Source organism: Hyla sarda, unplaced genomic scaffold, assembly GCF_029499605.1.
Source record: "Hyla sarda isolate aHylSar1 unplaced genomic scaffold, aHylSar1.hap1 scaffold_1475, whole genome shotgun sequence".
Lineage (NCBI taxonomy): Eukaryota > Metazoa > Chordata > Amphibia > Anura > Hylidae > Hyla > Hyla sarda.
Window position 1 is genome coordinate 24,431 of NW_026608107.1, and position 23,523 is coordinate 47,953.

At 51.9% G+C, this 23,523-nt stretch overlaps 1 protein-coding gene across 1 annotated transcript in view; it reads right to left on the minus strand.

Annotated features, from left to right (window-relative positions):
* Nucleotides 1-4,136: 4,136 nt before the first annotated feature.
* The window catches only part of LOC130308286 (uncharacterized), a gene marked incomplete at its 3' end in the record, with an annotated part of 35,567 nt that continues 16,180 nt past the window's right edge, over nucleotides 4,137-23,523 (minus strand). Inside the window, exons 3-6 of the mRNA XM_056552240.1 lie at nucleotides 21,224-21,301; nucleotides 20,874-21,152; nucleotides 16,148-16,201; nucleotides 4,137-4,370 (exon numbers count right to left, since the gene is read on the minus strand). Of these exons, the coding sequence (XP_056408215.1) occupies nucleotides 4,137-4,370; nucleotides 16,148-16,201; nucleotides 20,874-21,152; nucleotides 21,224-21,301 (645 nt within the window). The remainder of the gene's footprint in view (nucleotides 4,371-16,147; nucleotides 16,202-20,873; nucleotides 21,153-21,223; nucleotides 21,302-23,523) is intronic.

The window sequence follows — 23,523 nt, forward strand, 5'->3', positions numbered from 1 at the left end:
TTTTATAATTGAATTTGCAGGCTTAGTAGTGGAAGCCGACTTATAGACAGAATCCATTACTAAGCCAGGGCTTAGCGTTAGCACCAAAATCAGCTAGCGCTAACCTCCAAATATTACCCCGGTACCCACCGCCACAGGGGTGCCGGGAAGAGCCGATACCAACAGGCCTGGAGCGTCAAAAATGGCGCTCCTGGGCCTAGGCGGTAACAGGATGGTGATATTTATTTAGGGAGGGCCGGTAACAATGGTCGCCCCCCCCCCCCCTGGTAACATCAGGCCGTTGCTGCTTGGTTGGTATCTGGCTGATACAGAAAATAGGGGGAACCTTATGCAATTTTTTTAATTTATTTTTTTATAAATAAAAAATACTAAAAAAAACTGGTGCGGTTCCCTCATTTTTTCATTATCAGCCAGATACCAACCAAGCAGCAACAGCCTGATGTTACCAGGGGGGGGGGGCGACCATTGTTACTGGCCCTCCCCAGCCTAAATAACACCAGCATGTTACCGCCTAGGCCCAGGAGAGCCATTTTTGACGCTCCGGGTCTGTTGGTACCGGCTCTTCTCGGCACCCCTGTGGCGGTGGGTACCGGGGGTAATAATTGTTAGCACTAGCTGTTTAGGGGGCTAACGCTAAGCCCCAGCTTAGTAATGGATTCTGTCTACTGGACACCTTCAAAATCCAACAAAATCCCTATGTCCACTTTTCCTGTGAGGTAGAGTAGTGTATGGTAGAGAAGGAGTGTACGGTAGAGGAGGAGTGTACGGTAGAGGAGGAGTGTACGGTAGAGAAGGAGTGTACGGTAGAGAAGGAGTGTACGGTAGAGGAGGAGTGTACGGTAGAGGAGGAGTGTATGGTAGAGTAGTGTATGGTAGAGAAGGAGTGTACGGTAGAGGAGGAGTGTACGGTAGAGTAGTGTATGGTAGAGAAGGAGTGTACGGTAGAGAAGGAGTGTACGGTAGAGAAGGAGTGTACGGTAGAGAAGGAGTGTACGGTAGAGGAGGAGTGTACGGTAGAGAGGGAGTGTACGGTAGAGAAGGAGTGTACGGTAGAGGAGGAGTGTACGGTAGAGAAGGAGTGTACGGTAGAGAAGGAGTGTACGGTAAAGGAGGAGTGTACGGTAGAGGAGGAGTGTACGGTAGAGTAGTGTATGGTAGAGGAGGAGTGTACTGTAGAGAAGGAGTGTATGGTAGAGAAGGAATGCTCGGTAGAGAAGGAGTGTACGGTAGAGAAGGAGTGTATGGTAGAGGAGGAGTGTACGGTAGAGAGGGAGTGTACGGTAGAGTAGTGTATGGTAGAGAAGGAGTGTACGGTAGAGGAGGAGTGTACTGTAGAGAAGGAGTGTACGGTAGAGAAGGAGTGTACGGTAGAGAAGGAATGTACGGTAGAGGAGGAGTGTACGGTAGAGAGGGAGTGTACGGTAGAGTAGTGTATGGTAGAGAAGGAGTGTACGGTAGAGGAGGAGTGTACTGTAGAGAGGGAGTGTACGGTAGAGAAGGAGTGTACGGTAGAGGAGTGTACTGTAGAGAGGGAGTGTACTGTAGAGAGGGAGTGTACGGTAGAGAGGGAGTGTACGGTAGAGAGGGAGTGTACGGTAGAGAAGGAGTGTACGGTAGAGTAGTGTATGGTAGAGAAGGAGTGTACGGTAGAGGAGGAGTGTACTGTAGAGAAGGAGTGTATGGTAGAGAAGGAGTGTACGGTAGAGAAGGAGTGTACGGTAGAGAAGGAGTGTATGGTAGAGAAGGAGTGTACGGTAGAGAAGGAGTGTACGGTAGAGAAGGAGTGTACGGTAGAGAAGGAGTGTACGGTAGAGAGGGAGTGTACGGTAGAGAAGGAGTGTACGGTAGAGAAGGAGTGTACGGTAGAGAAGGAGTGTACGGTAGAGAGGGAGTGTACGGTAGAGAAGGAGTGTACGGTAGAGAGGGAGTGTACGGTAGAGAGGGAGTGTACGGTAGAGAAGGAGTGTACTGTAGAGAGGGAGTGTACGGTAGAGAAGGAGTGTACGGTAGAGGAGGAGTGCACGGTAGAGAGGGAGTGTACGGTAGAGAGGGAGTGTACGGTAGAGAAGGAGTGTACGGTAGAGAGGGAGTGTACGGTAGAGAAGGAGTGTACGGTAGAGGAGGAGTGCACGGTAGAGAGGGAGTGTACGGTAGAGAGGGAGTGTACGGTAGAGAGGGAGTGTACGGTAGAGAAGGAGTGTACGGTAGAAGAGGAGGGCACGGTAGAGAAGGAGTGTACGGTAGAGTAGGAGTGTGCGGTAGAGGAGGAGTGTGCGGTAGAGGAGGAGTGTGCGGTAGAGAAGGAGTGTACGGTAGAGAGGGAGTGTACGGTAGAGAAGGAGTGTACGGTAGAGAAGGAGTGTACGGTAGAGAAGGAGTGTACGGTAGAGAGGGAGTGTACGGTAGAGAAGGAGTGTACGGTAGAGAGGGAGTGTACGGTAGAGAAGGAGTGTACAGTAGAGAAGGAGTGTACGGTAGAGAAGGAGTGTACGGTAGAGAAGGAGTGTACGGTAGAGAAGGAGTGTACGGTAGAGAGGGAGTGTACGGTAGAGAAGGAGTGTACGGTAGAGGAGGAGTGCACGGTAGAGAGGGAGTGTACGGTAGAGAGGGAGTGTACGGTAGAGAAGGAGTGTACGGTAGAGAGGGAGTGTACGGTAGAGGAGGAGTGCACGGTAGAGAGGGAGTGTACGGTAGAGAGGGAGTGTACGGTAGAGAAGGAGTGTACGGTAGAGAAGGAGTGTACGGTAGAGGAGGAGTGCACGGTAGAGAGGGAGTGTACGGTAGAGAGGGAGTGTACGGTAGAGAGGGAGTGTACGGTAGAGAAGGAGTGTACGGTAGAGAAGGAGTGTACGGTAGAGAAGGAGTGTACGGTAGAGAAGGAGTATACAGCCTTAGTAAATTCTGAGCAAGAGTGTAAAGGGGGAGAACTGTGTGTACAATAGACACATAATGATAAATTCCCCCCAGGGTGTGTATATATAATTGTGTATCATGTATCCTCATCCTCCGCTCCTCCTCCTCCGCTCCTCATCCTCCGCTCCTCATCCACCGCTCCTCATCCTCCGCTCCTCATCCTCCGCTCCTCATCCTCCGCTCCTCATCCTCTGCTCCTCATCCTCCGCTCCTCATCTTGTGCTCCTCATCCTCCGCTCCTCATCCTCCGCTCCTCATCCTCCGCTCCTCATCCTCCGCTCCTCATCCTCCGCTCCTCATCTTGTGCTCCTCATCCTCCGCTCCTCATCCTCCGCTCCTCATCCTCCGCTCCTCATCTTGTGCTCCTCATCCTCCGCTCCTCATCCTCCGCTCATCTTGTGCTCCTCATCCTCCACTCCTCATCCTCCGCTCCTCATCCTCCGCTCCTTATCCTCCGCTCCTCATCCTCCACTCCTCATCCTCCGCTCCTCATCCTCCGCTCCTCATCCTCCGCTCCTCATCCTCCGCTCCTCATCCTCCGCTCCTCATCCTCCGCTCCTCATCTTGTGCTCCTCATCCTCTGCTCCTCATCTTGTGCTCCTCATCCTCCGCTCCTCATCCTCCGCTCCTCATCCTCCGCTCCTCATCTTGTGCTCCTCATCCTCCGCTCCTCATCCTCCGCTCCTCATCCTCCGCTCCTCATCTTGTGCTCCTCATCCTCCGCTCCTCATCCTCCGCTCCTCATCCTCCGCTCCTCATCCTCCGCTCCTCATCCTCCGCTCCTCATCTTGTGCTCCTCATCCTCCGCTCCTCATCCTCCGCTCCTCATCCTCCGCTCCTCATCTTGTGCTCCTCATCCTCCGCTCCTCATCCTCCGCTCATCTTGTGCTCCTCATCCTCCACTCCTCATCCTCCGCTCCTCATCCTCCGCTCCTCATCCTCCGCTCCTCATCCTCCACTCCTCATCCTCCGCTCCTCATCTTGTGCTCCTCATCCTCCGCTCCTCATCCTCCGCTCCTCATCCTCCGCTCCTCATCCTCCGCTCCTCATCCTCCGCTCCTCATCTTGTGCTCCTCATCCTCTGCTCCTCATCTTGTGCTCCTCATCCTCCGCTCCTCATCCTCGGCTCCTCATCCTCCGTTCTTACCACTGAGGATGCCCCATTATTTGTGCCCCCCCCCCCCAGCCCACATCCTCCTCAGCCTCTGTTGTATGATACTCACCGGGGTCCAGGAGGGGTGGCGGCACTATGTAGCGCCCCTGTGCATCGATGTGTGTGGTGAGTGAAGTGTGCGGAGGAGGGTCAGGCAGAAGAGGAGAATACTGAGCGGAGGACTCACTGAGCCCCTCATCCCACACAGCATCAAGAGGGTCCCCCGGGGTCTCCTCCACCTCCAAGGAAGAAGAAGATGATGATGATGATGGGTGATGAGACGTCCTCCGCATCCACCGCTCTCCTGTAGTGAGAAGATTATAATTACAACTTGTGACCAGCAGGGGGGGCGTAATATGACCAGTAAAGGGCCCCGCCACTACTACTCTGATCATCTACACGGGGCCCTGCCACTACTACTCTGATCATCTACACGGGGCCCTGCCACTACTACTCTGATCATCTACACAGAGGCCCTGTCACTACTACTCTGATCATCTACACGGGGGCCCTGCCACTACTACTCTGATCATCTACACAGAGGCCCTGCCACTACTACTCTGATCATCTACACGGGGCCCCTGCCACTACTACTCTGATCATCTACACGGGGCCCTGCCACTACTACTCTGATCATCTACACGGGGCCCCTGCCACTACTACTCTGATCATCTACACAGAGGCCCCTGCCACTACTACTCTGATCATCTACACGGGGCCCTGCCACTACTACTCTGATCATCTACACGGGGCCCTGTCACTACTACTCTGATCATCTACACGGGGGCCCCCGCCACTACTACTCTGATCATCTACACGGGGCCCCTGCCACTACTACTCTGATCATCTACACGGGGGCCCTGTCACTACTACTCTGATCATCTACACGGGGCCCCTGTCACTACTACTCTGATCATCTACACGGGGCCCTGTCACTACTACTCTGATCATCTACACGGGGCCCTGTCACTACTACTCTGATCATCTACACAGGGCCCCTGTCACTACTACTCTGATCATCTACACGGGGGCCCCTGCCACTACTACTCTGATCATCTACACGGGGCCCCTGTCACTACTACTCTGATCATCTACACGGGGCCCCTGTCACTACTACTCTGATCATCTACACGGGCCCCTGCCACTACTACTCTGATCATCTACACAGAGGCCCTGTCACTACTACTCTGATCATCTACACGGGGCCCCTGCCACTACTACTCTGATCATCTACACGGGGCCCCTGTCACTACTACTCTGATCATCTACACGGGGCCCCTGTCACTACTACTCTGATCATCTACACGGGGCCCCTGTCACTACTACTCTGATCATCTACACGGGGCCCCTGTCACTACTACTCTGATCATCTACAAGGGGCCCTGTCACTACTACTCTGATCATCTACACGGGGCCCTGTCACTACTACTCTGATCATCTACAAGGGGCCCTGTCACTACTACTCTGATCATCTACACGGGGCCCTGCCACTACTACTCTGATCATCTACACGGGGCCCCTGTCACTACTACTCTGATCATCTACACAGAGGCCCCTGCCACTACTACTCTGATCATCTACACGGGGCCCTGTCACTACTACTCTGATCATCTACACGGGGCCCCTGTCACTACTACTCTGATCATCTACACAGAGGCCCCTGCCACTACTACTCTGATCATCTACACGGGGCCCCTGTCACTACTACTCTGATCATCTACACAGAGGCCCTGTCACTACTACTCTGATTATCTACACGGGGCCCTGTCACTACTACTCTGATCATCTACACGGGGCCCCTGTCACTACTACTCTGATCATCTACACAGAGGCCCCTGCCACTACTACTCTGATCATCTACACGGGGCCCCTGTCACTACTACTCTGATCATTTACACGGGGCCCCTGTCACTACTACTCTGATCATCTACACGGGGGCCCTGTCACTACTACTCTGATCATCTACACGGGCCCCTGCCACTACTACTCTGATCATCTACAAGGGGCCCTGTCACTACTACTCTGATCATCTACACGGGGCCCTGTCACTACTACTCTGATCATCTACACGGGGCCCCTGCCACTACTACTCTGATCATCTACACAGAGGCCCTGTCACTACTACTCTGATCATCTACACGGGGCCCTGCCACTACTACTCTGATCATCTACACGGGGCCCCTGTCACTACTACTCTGATCATCTACACGGGGCCCTGTCACTACTACTCTGATCATCTACACGGGGGCCTGTCACTACTACTCTGATCATCTACACGGGGGCCCCTGCCACTACTACTCTGATCATCTACAAGGGGGCCCTGTCACTACTACTCTGATCATCTACACGGGGCCCCTGTCACTACTACTCTGATCATCTACACGGGGCCCCTGTCACTACTACTCTGATAATCTACACGGGGCCCCTGTCACTACTACTCTGATCATCTACACGGGGCCCCTGCCACTACTACTCTGATCATCTACACAGAGGGCCCTGTCACTACTACTCTGATCATCTACACGGGGCCCCTGCCACTACTACTCTGATCATCTACACGGGGCCCCTGTCACTGCTACTCTGATCATCTACACGGGGCCCCTGTCACTACTACTCTGATCATCTACACGGGGCCCCTGTCACTACTACTCTGATCATCTACAAGGGGCCCTGTCACTACTACTCTGATCATCTACACGGGGCCCTGTCACTACTACTCTGATCATCTACACGGGGCCCCTGTCACTACTACTCTGATCATCTACACGGGGCCCTGCCACTACTACTCTGATCATCTATACGGGCCCTGTCACTACTACTCTGATCATCTACACGGGGCCCCTGCCACTACTACTCTGATCATCTACACAGAGGCCCTGCCACTACTACTCTGATCATCTATACGGGCCCTGTCACTACTACTCTGATCATCTACACGGGGCCCCTGTCACTACTACTCTGATCATCTACACGGGGCCCTGTCACTACTACTCTGATCATCTACACGGGGCCCCTGTCACTACTACTCTGATCATCTACAAGGGGCCCTGTCACTACTACTCTGATCATCTACACGGGGCCCCTGCCACTACTACTCTGATCATCTACACGGGGGCCTGCCACTACTACTCTGATCATCTACACGGGGCCCCTGCCACTACTACTCTGATCATCTACACGGGCCCCTGTCACTACTACTCTGATCATCTACACGGGCCCCTATCACTACTACTCTGATCATCTACACGGGGCCCTGTCACTACTACTCTGATCATCTACACGGGGCCCCTGTCACTACTACTCTGATCATCTACACGGGGCCCCTGTCACTACTACTCTGATCATCTACACGGGGCCCCTGTCACTACTACTCTGATCATCTACACGGGGCCCCTGTCACTACTACTCTGATCATCTACACGGGGGCCCTGTCACTACTACTCTGATCATCTACACGGGGCCCTGTCACTACTACTCTGATCATCTACACGGGGCTCATGTCACTACTACTCTGATCATCTACACGGGGCCCCTGTCACTACTACTCTGATCATCTACACGGGGCCCCTGTCACTACTACTCTGATCATCTACACGGGGCCCCTGTCACTACTACTCTGATCATCTACACGGGGGCCCTGTCACTACTACTCTGATCATCTACACGGGGGCCCTGCCACTACTACTCTGATCATCTACACGGGGCCCCTGTCACTACTACTCTGATCATCTACACGGGGCCCCTGTCACTACTACTCTGATCATCTACACGGGGGCCCTGTCACTACTACTCTGATCATCTACAAGGGGGCCCTGTCACTACTACTCTGATCATCTACAAGGGGGCCCTGTCACTACTACTCTGATCATCTACACGGGGCCCCTGTCACTACTACTCTGATCATCTACACGGGGCCCTGTCACTACTACTCTGATCATCTACACACGGCCCCTGTCACTACTACTCTGATCATCTACACGGGGCCCCTGTCACTACTACTCTGATCATCTACACGGGGCCCCTGTCACTACTACTCTGATCATCTACAAGGGGGCCCTGTCACTACTACTCTGATCATCTACACGGGGCCCTGTCACTACTACTCTGATCATCTACACGGGGCCCCTGTCACTACTACTCTGATCATCTACACGGGGGCCCTGTCACTACTACTCTGATCATCTACACGGGGCCCTGTCACTACTACTCTGATCATCTACACGGGGCCCCTGTCACTACTACTCTGATCATCTACACGGGGCCCTGTCACTACTACTCTGATCATCTACACGGGGCCCTGTCACTACTACTCTGATCATCTACAAGGGGGCCCTGTCACTACTACTCTGATCATCTACACGGGGCCCCTGTCACTACTACTCTGATCATCTATACGGGGCCCCTGCCACTACTACTCTGATCATCTACACGGGGCCCCTGTCACTACTACTCTGATCATCTACATGGGGCCCTGTCACTACTACTCTGATCATCTACACATGGCCCCTGTCACTACTACTCTGATCATCTACACGGGGCTCATGTCACTACTACTCTGATCATGTACACGGGGCCCCTGTCACTACTACTCTGATCATCTACACGGGGCCCCTGCCACTACTACTCTGATCATCTACACGGGGGCCCTGTCACTACTACTCTGATCATCTACACGGGGCCACTGCCACTACTACTCTGATCATCTATACGGGGCCACTGCCACTACTACTCTGATCATCTACACGGGGCCCCTGTCACTACTACTCTGATCATCTACACGGGGCCCCTGTCACTACTACTCTGATCATCTACACGGGGCCCTGTCACTACTACTCTGATCATCTACACGGGGCCCCTGCCACTACTACTCTGATCATCTACACGGGGCCCTGTCACTACTACTCTGATCATCTACACGGGGCCCCTGTCACTACTACTCTGATCATCTACACATGGCCCCTGTCACTACTACTCTGATCATCTACACGGGGCCCTGTCACTACTACTCTGATCATCTACACGGGGGCCCCTGTCACTGATACTCTGATCATCTACACGGGGCCCCTGCCACTACTACTCTGATCATCTACACGGGGCCCTGTCACTACTACTCTGATCATCTACACGGGGCCCTGTCACTACTACTCTGATCATCTACACGGGGCCCCTGCCACTACTACTCTGATCATCTACACGGGGCCCCTGTCACTACTACTCTGATCATCTACACGGGGCCCCTGTCACTACTACTCTGATCATCTACACGGGGCCCCTGCCACTACTACTCTGATCATCTACACGGGGCCCCTGTCACTACTACTCTGATCATCTACACGGGGCCCCTGTCACTACTACTCTGATCATCTACACGGGGCCCCTGTCACTACTACTCTGATCATCTACACGGGGCCCCTGTCACTACTACTCTGATCATCTACACGGGGCCCCTGTCACTACTACTCTGATCATCTACACGGGGCCCCTGTCACTACTACTCTGATCATCTACACGGGGCCCCTGTCACTACTACTCTGATCATCTACATGGGGCCCCTGTCACTACTACTCTGATCATCTACACGGGGGCCCCTGTAACTACTACTCTGATCATCTACACGGGGCCCCTGCCACTACTACTCTGATCATCTACACGGGGCCCCTGTCACTACTACTCTGATCATCTACACGGGGCCCCTGTCACTACTACTCTGATCATCTACACGGGGCCCCTGTCACTACTACTCTGATCATCTACACGGGGCCCCTGTCACTACTACTCTGATCATCTACACGGGGCCCCTGTCACTACTACTCTGATCATCTACATGGGGCCCTGTCACTACTACTCTGATCATCTACACGGGGGCCCCTGTAACTACTACTCTGATCATCTACACGGGGCCCCTGCCACTACTACTCTGATCATCTACACGGGGCCCCTGTCACTACTACTCTGATCATCTACACGGGGCCCTGTCACTACTACTCTGAGCATCTACACGGGGCCCCTGTCACTACTACTCTGATCATCTACACGGGGCCCTGTCACTACTACTCTGATCATCTACACGGGGCCCCTGTCACTACTACTCTGATCATCTACACAGAGGCCCTGTCACTACTACTCTGATCATCTACACGGGGCCCTGTCACTACTACTCTGATCATCTACACGGGGCCCGTGTCACTACTACTCTGATCATCTACACAGAGGCCCTGTCACTACTACTCTGATCATCTACACGGGGCCCCTGTCACTACTACTCTGATCATCTACACGGGGCCCTGTCACTACTACTCTGATCATCTACACGGGGCCCTGTCACTACTACTCTGATCATCTACACGGGGCCCTGTCACTACTACTCTGATCATCTACACAGAGGCCCTGTCACTACTACTCTGATCATCTACACGGGGCCCCTGTCACTACTACTCTGATCATCTACACGGGGCCCCTGCCACTACTACTCTGATCATCTACACGGGGCCCCTGTCACTACTACTCTGATCATCTACACAGAGGCCCTATCACTACTACTCTGATCATCTACACGGGGGCCCTGTCACTACTACTCTGATCATCTACACGGGGCCCTGTCACTACTACTCTGATCATCTACACGGGGCCCCTGCCACTACTACTCTGATCATCTACACGGGGGCCCCTGTCACTACTACTCTGATCATCTACACGGGGCCCCTGTCACTACTACTCTGATCATCTACACGGGGCCCCTGTCACTACTACTCTGATCATCTACACGGGGCCCCTGTCACTACTACTCTGATCATCTACACGGGGTCCTGTCACTACTACTCTGATCATCTACACGGGGCCCCTGCCACTACTACTCTGATCATCTACACGGGGGCCCCTGTCACTACTACTCTGATCATCTACACGGGGCCCCTGCCACTACTACTCTGTTCATCTACAAGGGGGCCCTGTCACTACTACTCTGATCATCTACACAGAGGCCCCTGTCACTACTACTCTGATCATCTACACGGGGCCCCTGTCACTACTACTCTGATCATCTACACGGGGCCCCTGTCACTACTACTCTGATCATCTACACGGGGCCCCTGTCACTACTACTCTGATCATCTACACGGGGCCCCTGCCACTACTACTCTGATCATCTATACGGGGCCCCTGCCACTACTACTCTGATCATCTACACGGGGCCCTGTCACTACTACTCTGATCATCTACACAGAGGCCCTGTCACTACTACTCTGATCATCTACACGGGGCCCCTGCCACTACTACTCTGATCATCTACACGGGGCCCTGTCACTACTACTCTGATCATCTACACGGGGCCCCTGTCACTACTACTCTGATCATCTACACGGGGCCCTGTCACTACTACTCTGATCATCTACACGGGCCCCTGTCACTACTACTCTGATCATCTACACGGGGGCCCTGTCACTACTACTCTGATCATCTACACGGGGCTCCTGTCACTACTACTCTGATCATCTACACGGGGCCCCTGTCACTACTACTCTGATCATCTACACGGGGCCCTGTCACTACTACTCTGATCATCTACACGGGGCCCCTGCCACTACTACTCTGATCATCTATACGGGGCCCCTGCCACTACTACTCTGATCATCTACACGGGGCCCCTGCCACTACTACTCTGATCATCTATACGGGGCCCCTGCCACTACTACTCTGATCATCTACACGGGGCCCCTGTCACTACTACTATGATCATCTACACGGGGCCCCTATCACTACTACTCTGATCATCTACACGGGGCCCCTGTCACTACTACTCTGATCATCTACACGGGGCCCCTGCCACTACTACTCTGATCATCTACACGGGGCCCCTGTCACTACTACTCTGATCATCTACACGGGGCCCCTGTCACTACTACTCTGATCATCTACACGGGGCCCTGTCACTACTACTCTGATCATCTACACGGGGCCCCTGTCACTACTACTCTGATCATCTACACGGGGCTCCTGTCACTACTACTCTGATCATCTACACGGGGCCCCTGCCACTACTACTCTGATCATCTACACGGGGGCCCTGCCACTACTACTCTGATCATCTACACGGGCCCCTGTCACTACTACTCTGATCATCTACACGGGCCCCTATCACTACTACTCTGATCATCTACACGGGGCCCTGTCACTACTACTCTGATCATCTACACGGGGCCCCTGTCACTACTACTCTGATCATCTACACGGGGCCCCTGTCACTACTACTCTGATCATCTACACGGGGCCCCTGTCACTACTACTCTGATCATCTACACGGGGCCCCTGTCACTACTACTCTGATCATCTACACGGGGGCCCTGTCACTACTACTCTGATCATCTACACGGGGCCCTGTCACTACTACTCTGATCATCTACACGGGGCTCCTGTCACTACTACTCTGATCATCTACACGGGGCCCCTGTCACTACTACTCTGATCATCTACACGGGGCCCCTGTCACTACTACTCTGATCATCTACACGGGGCCCCTGCCACTACTACTCTGATCATCTACACGGGGCCCCTGTCACTACTACTCTGATCATCTACACGGGGCCCCTGTCACTACTACTCTGATCATCTACAAGGGGGCCCTGTCACTACTACTCTGATCATCTACAAGGGGGCCCTGTCACTACTACTCTGATCATCTACACGGGGCCCCTGTCACTACTACTCTGATCATCTACACGGGGCCCTGTCACTACTACTCTGATCATCTACACGGGGCCCCTGTCACTACTACTCTGATCATCTACACGGGGCCCCTGTCACTACTACTCTGATCATCTACACGGGGCCCCTGTCACTACTACTCTGATCATCTACAAGGGGGCCCTGTCACTACTACTCTGATCATCTACACGGGGCCCTGTCACTACTACTCTGATCATCTACACGGGGCCCCTGTCACTACTACTCTGATCATCTACACGGGGCTCCTGTCACTACTACTCTGATCATCTACACGGGGGCTCCTGTCACTACTACTCTGATCATCTACACGGGGCCCTGTCACTACTACTCTGATCATCTACACGGGGCTCCTGTCACTACTACTCTGATCATCTACACGGGGCTCCTGTCACTACTACTCTGATCATCTACACGGGGCCCCTGCCACTACTACTCTGATCATCTATACGGGGCCCCTGCCACTACTACTCTGATCATCTACACGGGGCCCCTGCCACTACTACTCTGATCATCTACACGGGGCCCCTGTCACTACTACTCTGATCATCTACACGGGGGCCCCTGTCACTGCTACTCTGATCATCTACAAGGGGCCCCTGTCACTACTACTCTGATCATCTACACGGGGCCCCTGTCACTACTACTCTGATCATCTACGCGGGGCCCCTGTCACTACTACTCTGATCATCTACACGGGGCCCCTGTCACTACTACTCTGATCATCTACACGGGGCCCCTGTCACTACTACTCTGATCATCTACACGGGGCCCCTGTCACTACTACTCTGATCATCTACACGGGGCCCCTGTCACTACTACTCTGATCATCTACACGGGGCCCTGTCACTACTACTCTGATCATCTACACGGGGCCCCTGTCACTACTACTCTGATCATCTACACGGGGCCCTGCCACTACTACTCTGATCATCTACACGGGGCCCCTGTCACTACTACTCTGATCATCTACACGGGGCCCTGCCACTACTACTCTGATCATCTACACGGGGCCCCTGTCACTACTACTCTGATCATCTACACAGGGGCCCCTGTCACTACTACTCTGATCATCTACACGGGGCCCCTGCCACTACTACTCTGATCATCTACACGGGGCCCCTGTCACTACTACTCTGATCATCTACACGGGGCCCCTGTCACTACTACTCTGATCATCTACACGGGGCCCCTGTCACTACTACTCTGATCATCTACACAGAGGCCCTGTCACTACTACTCTGATCATCTACACGGGGCCCTGTCACTACTACTCTGATCATCTACACGGGGGCCCTGTCACTACTACTCTGATCATCTACACGGGGCCCCTGTCACTACTACTCTGATCATCTACACGGGGGCCCTGTCACTACTACTCTGATCATCTACACGGGGTCACTGCCACTACTACTCTGATCATCTACACGGGGCCCTGTCACTACTACTCTGATCATCTACACGGGGCCCCTGTCACTACTACTCTGATCATCTACACGGGGCCCTGCCACTACTACTCTGATCATCTACACGGGGCCCCTGCCACTACTACTCTGATCATCTACACGGGGCCCCTGTCACTACTACTCTGATCATCTACACGGGGCCCCTCTCACTACTACTCTGATCATCTACACAGAGGCCCTGTCACTACTACTCTGATCATCTACACGGGGCCCCTGTCACTACTACTCTGATCATCTACACGGGGGCCCCTATCACTACTACTCTGATCATCTACACGGGGCCCCTGCCACTACTACTCTGATCATCTACACGGGGCCCCTGTCACTACTACTCTGATCATCTACACGGGGCCCCTGTCACTACTACTCTGATCATCTACACGGGGCCCCTGTCACTACTACTCTGATCATCTACATGGGGTCACTGCCACTACTACTCTGATCTTCTACACGGGGTCCCTGTCACTACTACTCTGATCATCTACACGGGGCCCCTGTCACTACTACTCTGATCATCTACACGGGGCCCCTGTCACTACTACTCTGATCATCTACACGGGGGCCCTGTCACTACTACTCTGATCATCTACACGGGGCTCCTGTCACTACTACTCTGATCATCTACACGGGGCCCTGTCACTACTACTCTGATCATCTACACGGGGCCCCTGCCACTACTACTCTGATCATCTACACGGGGGCCCCTGTAACTACTACTCTGATCATCTACATGGGGCCCCTGTCACTACTACTCTGATCATCTACACGGGGCCCCTGTCACTACTACTCTGATCATCTACACGGGGCTCCTGTCACTACTACTCTGATCATCTACACGGGGCTCCTGTCACTACTACTCTGATCATCTACACGGGGGCCCTGCCACTACTACTCTGATCATCTACACAGAGGCCCCTGTCACTACTACTCTGATCATCTACACGGGGCCCCTGTCACTACTACTCTGATCATCTACACGGGCCCCTGTAACTACTACTCTGATCATCTACACGGGGCCCCTGTCACTACTACTCTGATCATCTACACGGGGCCCTGTCACTACTACTCTGATCATCTACACGGGGCCCCTGCCACTACTACTCTGATCATCTACACGGGGCCCCTGTCACTACTACTCTGATCATCTACACGGGGGCCCCTGTAACTACTACTCTGATCATCTACACGGGGCCCCTGTCACTACTACTCTGATCATCTACACGGGGGCCCCTGTAACTACTACTCTGATCATCTACATGGGGCCCCTGTCACTACTACTCTGATCATCTACACGGGGGCCCTGTCACTACTACTCTGATCATCTACACGGGGGCCCCTGTCACTACTACTCTGATCATCTACACGGGGCCCTGTCACTACTACTCTGATCATCTACACGGGGCCCCTGCCACTACTACTCTGATCATCTATACGGGGCCCCTGCCACTACTACTCTGATCATCTATACGGGGCCCCTGCCACTACATTTCTGATCATCTACACGGGGCCCCTGCCACTACTACTCTGATCATCTATACGAGGCCCCTGCCACTACTACTCTGATCATCTATACGGGGCCCCTGCCACTACTACTCTGATCATCTATACGGGGCCCCTGCCACTACATTTCTGATCATCTACACGGGGCCCCTGCCACTACTACTCTGATCATCTATACGGGGCCCCTGCCACTACTACTCTGATCATCTATACGGGGCCCCTGCCACTACTACTCTGATCATCTACACGGGCCCTGTCACTACTACTCTGATCATCTACACGGGGCCCCTGCCACTACTACTCTGATCATCTACACGGGCCCTGTCACTACTACTCTGATCATCTACACGGGCCCCTGTCACTACTGTACATACCAGCTGCAGGATGTGATCCTTACCCACAGAGGGCGCTGTCTGCACATCTGATTCCCAGTTCTGGTCACCATTGGCGGCTGCAACAAGAAACAATGAGAACCATAAATGTCGACCAATCACATGATCATGGACACCCCCATATATATGGCTGGGCTCCTACATCACATGACCATGGACACCCCCATATATATGGCTGGGCTCCTACATCACATAACCATGGACACCACATATATATGGCTGGGCTCCTACATCACATGACCATGGACACCCCATATATATGGCTGGGCTCCTACATCACATGACCATGGACACCCCCATATATATGGCAGGGCTCTGATATCACATGACCATGGACACCCCCATATATATGGCTGGGCTCCTACATCACATGACCATGGACACCCCCATATATATGGCTGGGCTCCTACATCACATGACCATGGACACCCCCATATATATGGCGGGGCTCTGATATCACATTACCATGGACACCCCATATATATGGCTGGGCTCCTACATCACATGACCATGGACACCCCCATATATATGGCAGGGCTCTGATATCACATGACCATGGACACCCCCATATATATGGCTGGGCTCCTACATCACATGACCATGGACACCCCCATATATATGGCTGGGCTCCTACATCACATGACCATGGACACCCCCATATATAAGGCTGGGCTCTTATATCACATGACCATGGACACCCCCATATATATGGCTGGGCTCCTACATCACATGACCATGGACACCCCCATATATATGGCTGGGCTCCTACATCACATGACCATGGACACCCCCATATATATGGCTGGGCTCCTATATCACATGACCATGGACACCCCCATATATATGGCTGGGCTCCTACATCACATGACCATGGACACCCCCATATATATGGCAGGGCTCTGATATCACATGACCATGGACACCCCCATATATATGGCTGGGCTCCTACATCACATGACCATGGACACCCCCATATATAAGGCTGGGCTCTTATATCACATGACCATGGACACCCCATATATATGGCTGGGCTCCTACATCACATGACCATGGACACCCCCATATATATGGCTGGGCTCCTACATCACATGACCATGGACACCCCCATATATAAGGCTGGGCTCTTATATCACATGACCATGGACACCCCCATATATATGGCTGGGCTCCTACATCACATGACCATGGACACCCCCATATATATGGCTGGGCTCCTACATCACATGACCATGGACACCCCCATATATATGGCTGGACTCCTACATCACATGACCATGGACACAACCATATATAAGGCTGGGCTCCGATATCACATGACCATGGACACCCCCATATATATGGCTGGGCTCCGATATCACATGACCATGGACACCCCCATATATATGGCTGGGCTCTGATATCACATGACCATGGACACCCCCATATATATGGCTGGGCTCCTACATCACATGACCATGGACACCCCCATATATATGGCTGGGCTCCTACATCACATGACCATGGACACCCCCATATATATGGCTGGGCTCCTACATCACATGACCATGGACACCCCCATATATATGGCTGGACTCCTACATCACATGACCATGGACACAACCATATATAAGGCTGGGCTCCGATATCACATGACCATGGACACCCCCATATATATGGCTGGGCTCCGATATCACATGACCATGGACACCCCCATATATATGGCTGGGCTCTGATATCACATGACCATGGACACCCCCATATATATGGCTGGGCTCCTACATCACATGACCATGGACACCCCCATATATATGGCTGGGCTCCTATATCACATGACCATGGACACCCCCATATATATGGCTGGGCTCCTACATCACATGACCATGGACACCCCCATATATATGGCTGGGCTCCTACATCACATGACCATGGACACCCCCATATATATGGCTGGGCTCCTACATCACATGACCATGGACACCCCATATATATGGCTGGGCTCCTACATCACATGACCATGGACACCCCCATATATAAGGCTGGGCTCCGATATCACATGACCATGGACACCCCCATATATAAGGCTGGGCTCCGATATCACATGACCATGGACACCCCATATATATGGCTGGGCTCCGATATCACATGACCATGGACACCCCCATATATATGGCTGGACTCCTACATCACATGACCATGGACACCCCCATATATATGGCAGGGCTCTGATATCACATGACCATGGACACCCCCATATATATGGCTGGGCTCCTACATCACATGACCATGGACACCCCCATATATATGGCTGGGCTCCTACATCACATGACCATGGACACCCCCATATATATGGCTGGGCTCCTACATCACATGACCATGGACACCCCCATATATATGGCTGGGCTCCGATATCACATGACCAGGGACACCCCCATATATATGGCAGGGCTCTGATATCACATGACCATGGACACCCCCATATATATGGCTGGGCTCCTACATCACATGACCATGGACACCCCCATATATATGGCTGGGCTCCTACATCACATGACCATGGACACCCCCATATATATGGCTGGGCTCCGATATCACATGACCAGGGACACCCCCATATATAAGGCTGGGCTCTGATATCACATGACCAGGGACACCCCCATATATAAGGCTGGGCTCCGATATCACATGACCATGGACACCCCCATATATATGGCTGGGCTCCGATATCACATGACTGGGACACCCCCATACCCCAGTACCTGCAGCACATATCACCATTTTATGGCCCATCCCCCAGTACCTGCAGCACATCTCACCATTTTATGGCCAATCCCCCAGTACCTGCAGCACATCTCACCATTATATGGCCCATCCCCAAGCACCTGCAGCACATCTCACCATTATATGGCCCATCCACCAGTACCTGCAGCACACCTCACTATTATATGGCCCATCCCCCAGTACCTACAGCACATCTCACCATTGTTTGGCCCATCCCCCAGTACCTGCAGCACATCTCACCATTGTTTGGCCCATCCCCCAGTATCTGCAGCACATCTCACCATTATATGGCCCATCCCCCAGTACCTGAAGCACATCTCACCATTGTTTGACCCATCTCCCAGTACCTGCAGCACATCTCACCATTATATGGCCCATTCCCCAGTACCTGCAGCACATCTCACCATATATGGCTGGGCTCCTACATCACATGACCATGGACACCCCCATATATATGGCTGGGCTCCTACATCACATGACCATGGACACCCCCATATATATGGCTGGGCTCCTATATCACATGACCATGGACACCCCCATATATATGGCTGGACTCCTACATCACATGACCATGGACACCCCCATATATATGGCTGGGCTCCTACATCACATGACCATGGACACCCCCATATATATGGCTGGACTCCTACATCACATGACCATGGACACCCCCATATATATGGCTGGGCTCCTACATCACATGACCATGGACACCCCCATATATATGGCTGGGCTCCTACATCACATGACCATGGACACCCCCATATATATGGCTGGGCTCCTACATCACATGACCATGGACACCCCCATATATATGGCTGGGCTCCGATATCACATGACCAGGGACACCCCCATATATATGGCAGGGCTCTGATATCACATGACCATGGACACCCCCATATATATGGCTGGGCTCCTACATCACATGACCATGGACACCCCCATATATATGGCTGGGCTCCTACATCACATGACCATGGACACCCCCATATATATGGCTGGGCTCCGATATCACATGACCAGGGACACCCCCATATATAAGGCTGGGCTCTGATATCACATGACCAGGGACACCCCCATATATAAGGCTGGGCTCCGATATCACATGACCATGGACACCCCCATATATATGGCTGGGCTCCGATATCACATGACTGGGACACCCCCATACCCCAGTACCTGCAGCACATATCACCATTTTATGGCCCATCCCCCAGTACCTGCAGCACATCTCACCATTTTATGGCCAATCCCCCAGTACCTGCAGCACATCTCACCATTATATGGCCCATCCCCAAGCACCTGCAGCACATCTCACCATTATATGGCCCATCCACCAGTACCTGCAGCACACCTCACTATTATATGGCCCATCCCCCAGTACCTACAGCACATCTCACCATTGTTTGGCCCATCCCCCAGTACCTGCAGCACATCTCACCATTGTTTGGCCCATCCCCCAGTATCTGCAGCACATCTCACCATTATATGGCCCATCCCCCAGTACCTGAAGCACATCTCACCATTGTTTGACCCATCTCCCAGTACCTGCAGCACATCTCACCATTATATGGCCCATTCCCCAGTACCTGCAGCACATCTCACCATTTTATGGCCCATCCCCCAGTACCTGCAGCACATTTCACTATTTTGTGGCCCATCCCCCAGTACCTGCAGCACATCTCACCACTATATGGCCCATCCCCAAGCACCTGCAGCACATCTCACCATTGTTTGACCCATCCCCCAGTACCTGCAGCACATCTCACCATTGTTTGGCCCATCCCCCAGTACCTGCAGCACATCTCACCATTGTTTGGCCCATCCTCCAGTATCTGCAGCACATCTCACCATTTTATGGCCCATCCCTGAGTACCTGCAGCACATTTCACAATTTTATGGCCCATCCCCCACTACCTGCAGCACATCTCACCATTTTATGGCCCATCCCCAAGTAGCTGCAGCACATCTCACCAAAGTGGAGCTGCATCCGTATCTCCATCAGGCGCTCGGGGTCTCTGTTGTTGAAGTCCGCCCATCGGTGGAGCAGCTGGCGCGGGGTGCGGAGGCAGCCGGACATGGGCTCCAGGCGGCGGGCGATCTCCTGGAGGATGGAGCGGCGCTGGCACAGAGAGATGGCCCCCGTCCTCTGGAGCTCGTCCGGGAGATAGCGATCCATCAGGGACACGAAGCGCTCCAGCTCCACGCGGGAGAAGTTGGGGGAGCGGCGGCCGCAGCGCTTTCTCACCACACCTGAAATGTAAAGAGGGACCCCGTAATATCTGGGGTGCACCACAACGGATAACGCTGAGTCATCAACTTACGCCTGCCGTATGTGAGCGGCCGCTGATCCCGCCACATCCTTCCATTTGTCCAGTCCTCTGATCTCTGGCTCCTCCCATCTACAAGAAATGATGTCAGCAAGTGAGCAGAACGCAGAGTGACGAAACACAACGTGAACGAAAATCAACGTGCGCAAAACACAACGTGACGAAACAGAGTGAGCGAAAATCAACGTGCGCAAAACACAACGTGACGAAGCAGAGTGAGCGAAAATCAACGTGCGCAAAACACAACGTGACGAAACAGAGTGAGCGAAAATCAACGTGCGCAAAACACAACGTGACGAAGCAGAGTGAGCGAAAATCAACGTGCGCAAAACACAACGTGACGAAGCAGAGTGAGCGAAAATCAACGTGCGCAAAACACAACGTGACGAAGCAGAGTGAGCGAAAATCAACGTGCGCAAAACACAACGTGACGAAACAGAGTGAGCGAAAATCAACGTGCGCAAAACACAACGTGACGAAACAGAGTGAGCGAAAATCAACGTGCGCAAAACACAACGTGACGAAACAGAGTGAGCGAAAATCAACGTGAGCGAAAATAAACGTGAGCGAAACAGAGTGAGCGAAAATCAACGTGAGCGAAAATAAACGTGACGAAACAGAGTGAGCGAAAATCAACGTGCGCAAAACACAACGTGACGAAACAGAGTGAGCGAAAATCAACGTGAGCGAAAATAAACGTGAGCGAAACACAATGGGGGAGATTTATCAAACTGTGTGAGAGAAAGTGATTTCCCCACACCGACCAATCACAGCTCAGCTTTCACTTTACCAGAGCTCGTTAGCTGCGTTGCGATTGGTCGCTGTGGGGAAATCTCCCCCAATGACCCTGAGTTCCTAATACCCTGTGTCCTTTCTGGGTGTTTTAGATCTCACTCCTCTTTTTCCGGGAGATATTTACTAATGTGTCGCACGTGTCGGTTCATTTTCTGTCGCATGTTTTTTTGTCGCATGTTTTTTTGTGTTGCACATACTCCAAGTTATAATAAAAAAAATAAAAACCATGGGTAAAGAATACAAATCATCAATAGCATGTGCCAAACCAAACAAGCTGAACACAAGATTTAAAGGGGTACTCCGGTGGAATTTTTCTTTTTTTTTTTTTAAATCAACTGGTGCCAGAAAGTTACACAGATTTGTAAATGACTTCTATTAAAAAATCTTAATCCTTTCAGTACTTATTAGCTGCTGAATACTACAGAGGAAATTATTTTCTTTTTGGAGCACAGAGTTCTCTGCTGACATCACGAGCACAGTGCTCTCTGCTGACCTCTCTGTCCATTTTAGGAACTGTCCAGAGCAGCATATATTTTGGACAGTTCCTAAAATGGACAGAGGTGTCAGCAGAGAGCACTTCATATAATTTATAAAGAAAATAATTTCTTCTGTAGTATTCAGCAGCTAATAAGTACTGGAAGGATGAAGATTTTTTAATAGAAGTAATTTACAAATCTGTTTAACTTTCTGGCACCAGTTGATTAAAAAAAAAGTTTTCCATCAAAGTACCCCTTTAACGGGAATTAAGCAACAAAATATAACTAAAAAATTTTATGGACTTAGACAATCTCATATAGGAGTTTAACCCCCCCCCCCTCCCCCCCAAAAAATAAAAAATAAAAATACATATATATATATATATATATACAATTAAAGGCTTATTTTAAAGATTAAAATGCTTTGAATATTCGAAAAATCCTTGTATAAAACTGTAAAACAATGAAAATACAAACAAAAAGGAAATAGTTTCAGCCCCCCCACCACGTTAAGCTTCGCCTTTGCCAAGATCACTCGCTTTTGGTAGTTTTTACACATCCTCTTGGCTGTCTGTTATTCTCACACTTTTTCAGGAGTGATTTTGGAAGTAATCCGAGTAATTTCTGCTTTTTGTCAGGAACACTTTTTTTCACCATTTTTTGTTAACCACGCCCATTTTCTTGTAATAAAAAAACACTGAGTGTTTTCAAACGTGTAGGTTGTGTGGTGTAAAATTTGGACGCAGAATTAGTCGCATTGATGGTCGACAAAAATTTAGGCGCATAAACTGAGAGAAAAAAAATTGTTGTACTTTAGTAAATCAGGGCCAATGTGACGAAACACAACGTGACAAAACAGAGTGACAAAACACAACGTGACAAAACACAGTGAGCAAAACACGTGGCAAAACAGAGTCACAAAAACACAACATGACGAAACAGAGTGAGCAAAACACAACATGATGAAACACAGAGTGACGAAACACAACGTGACAAAACCCAGTGACGAAACACAACGTGACA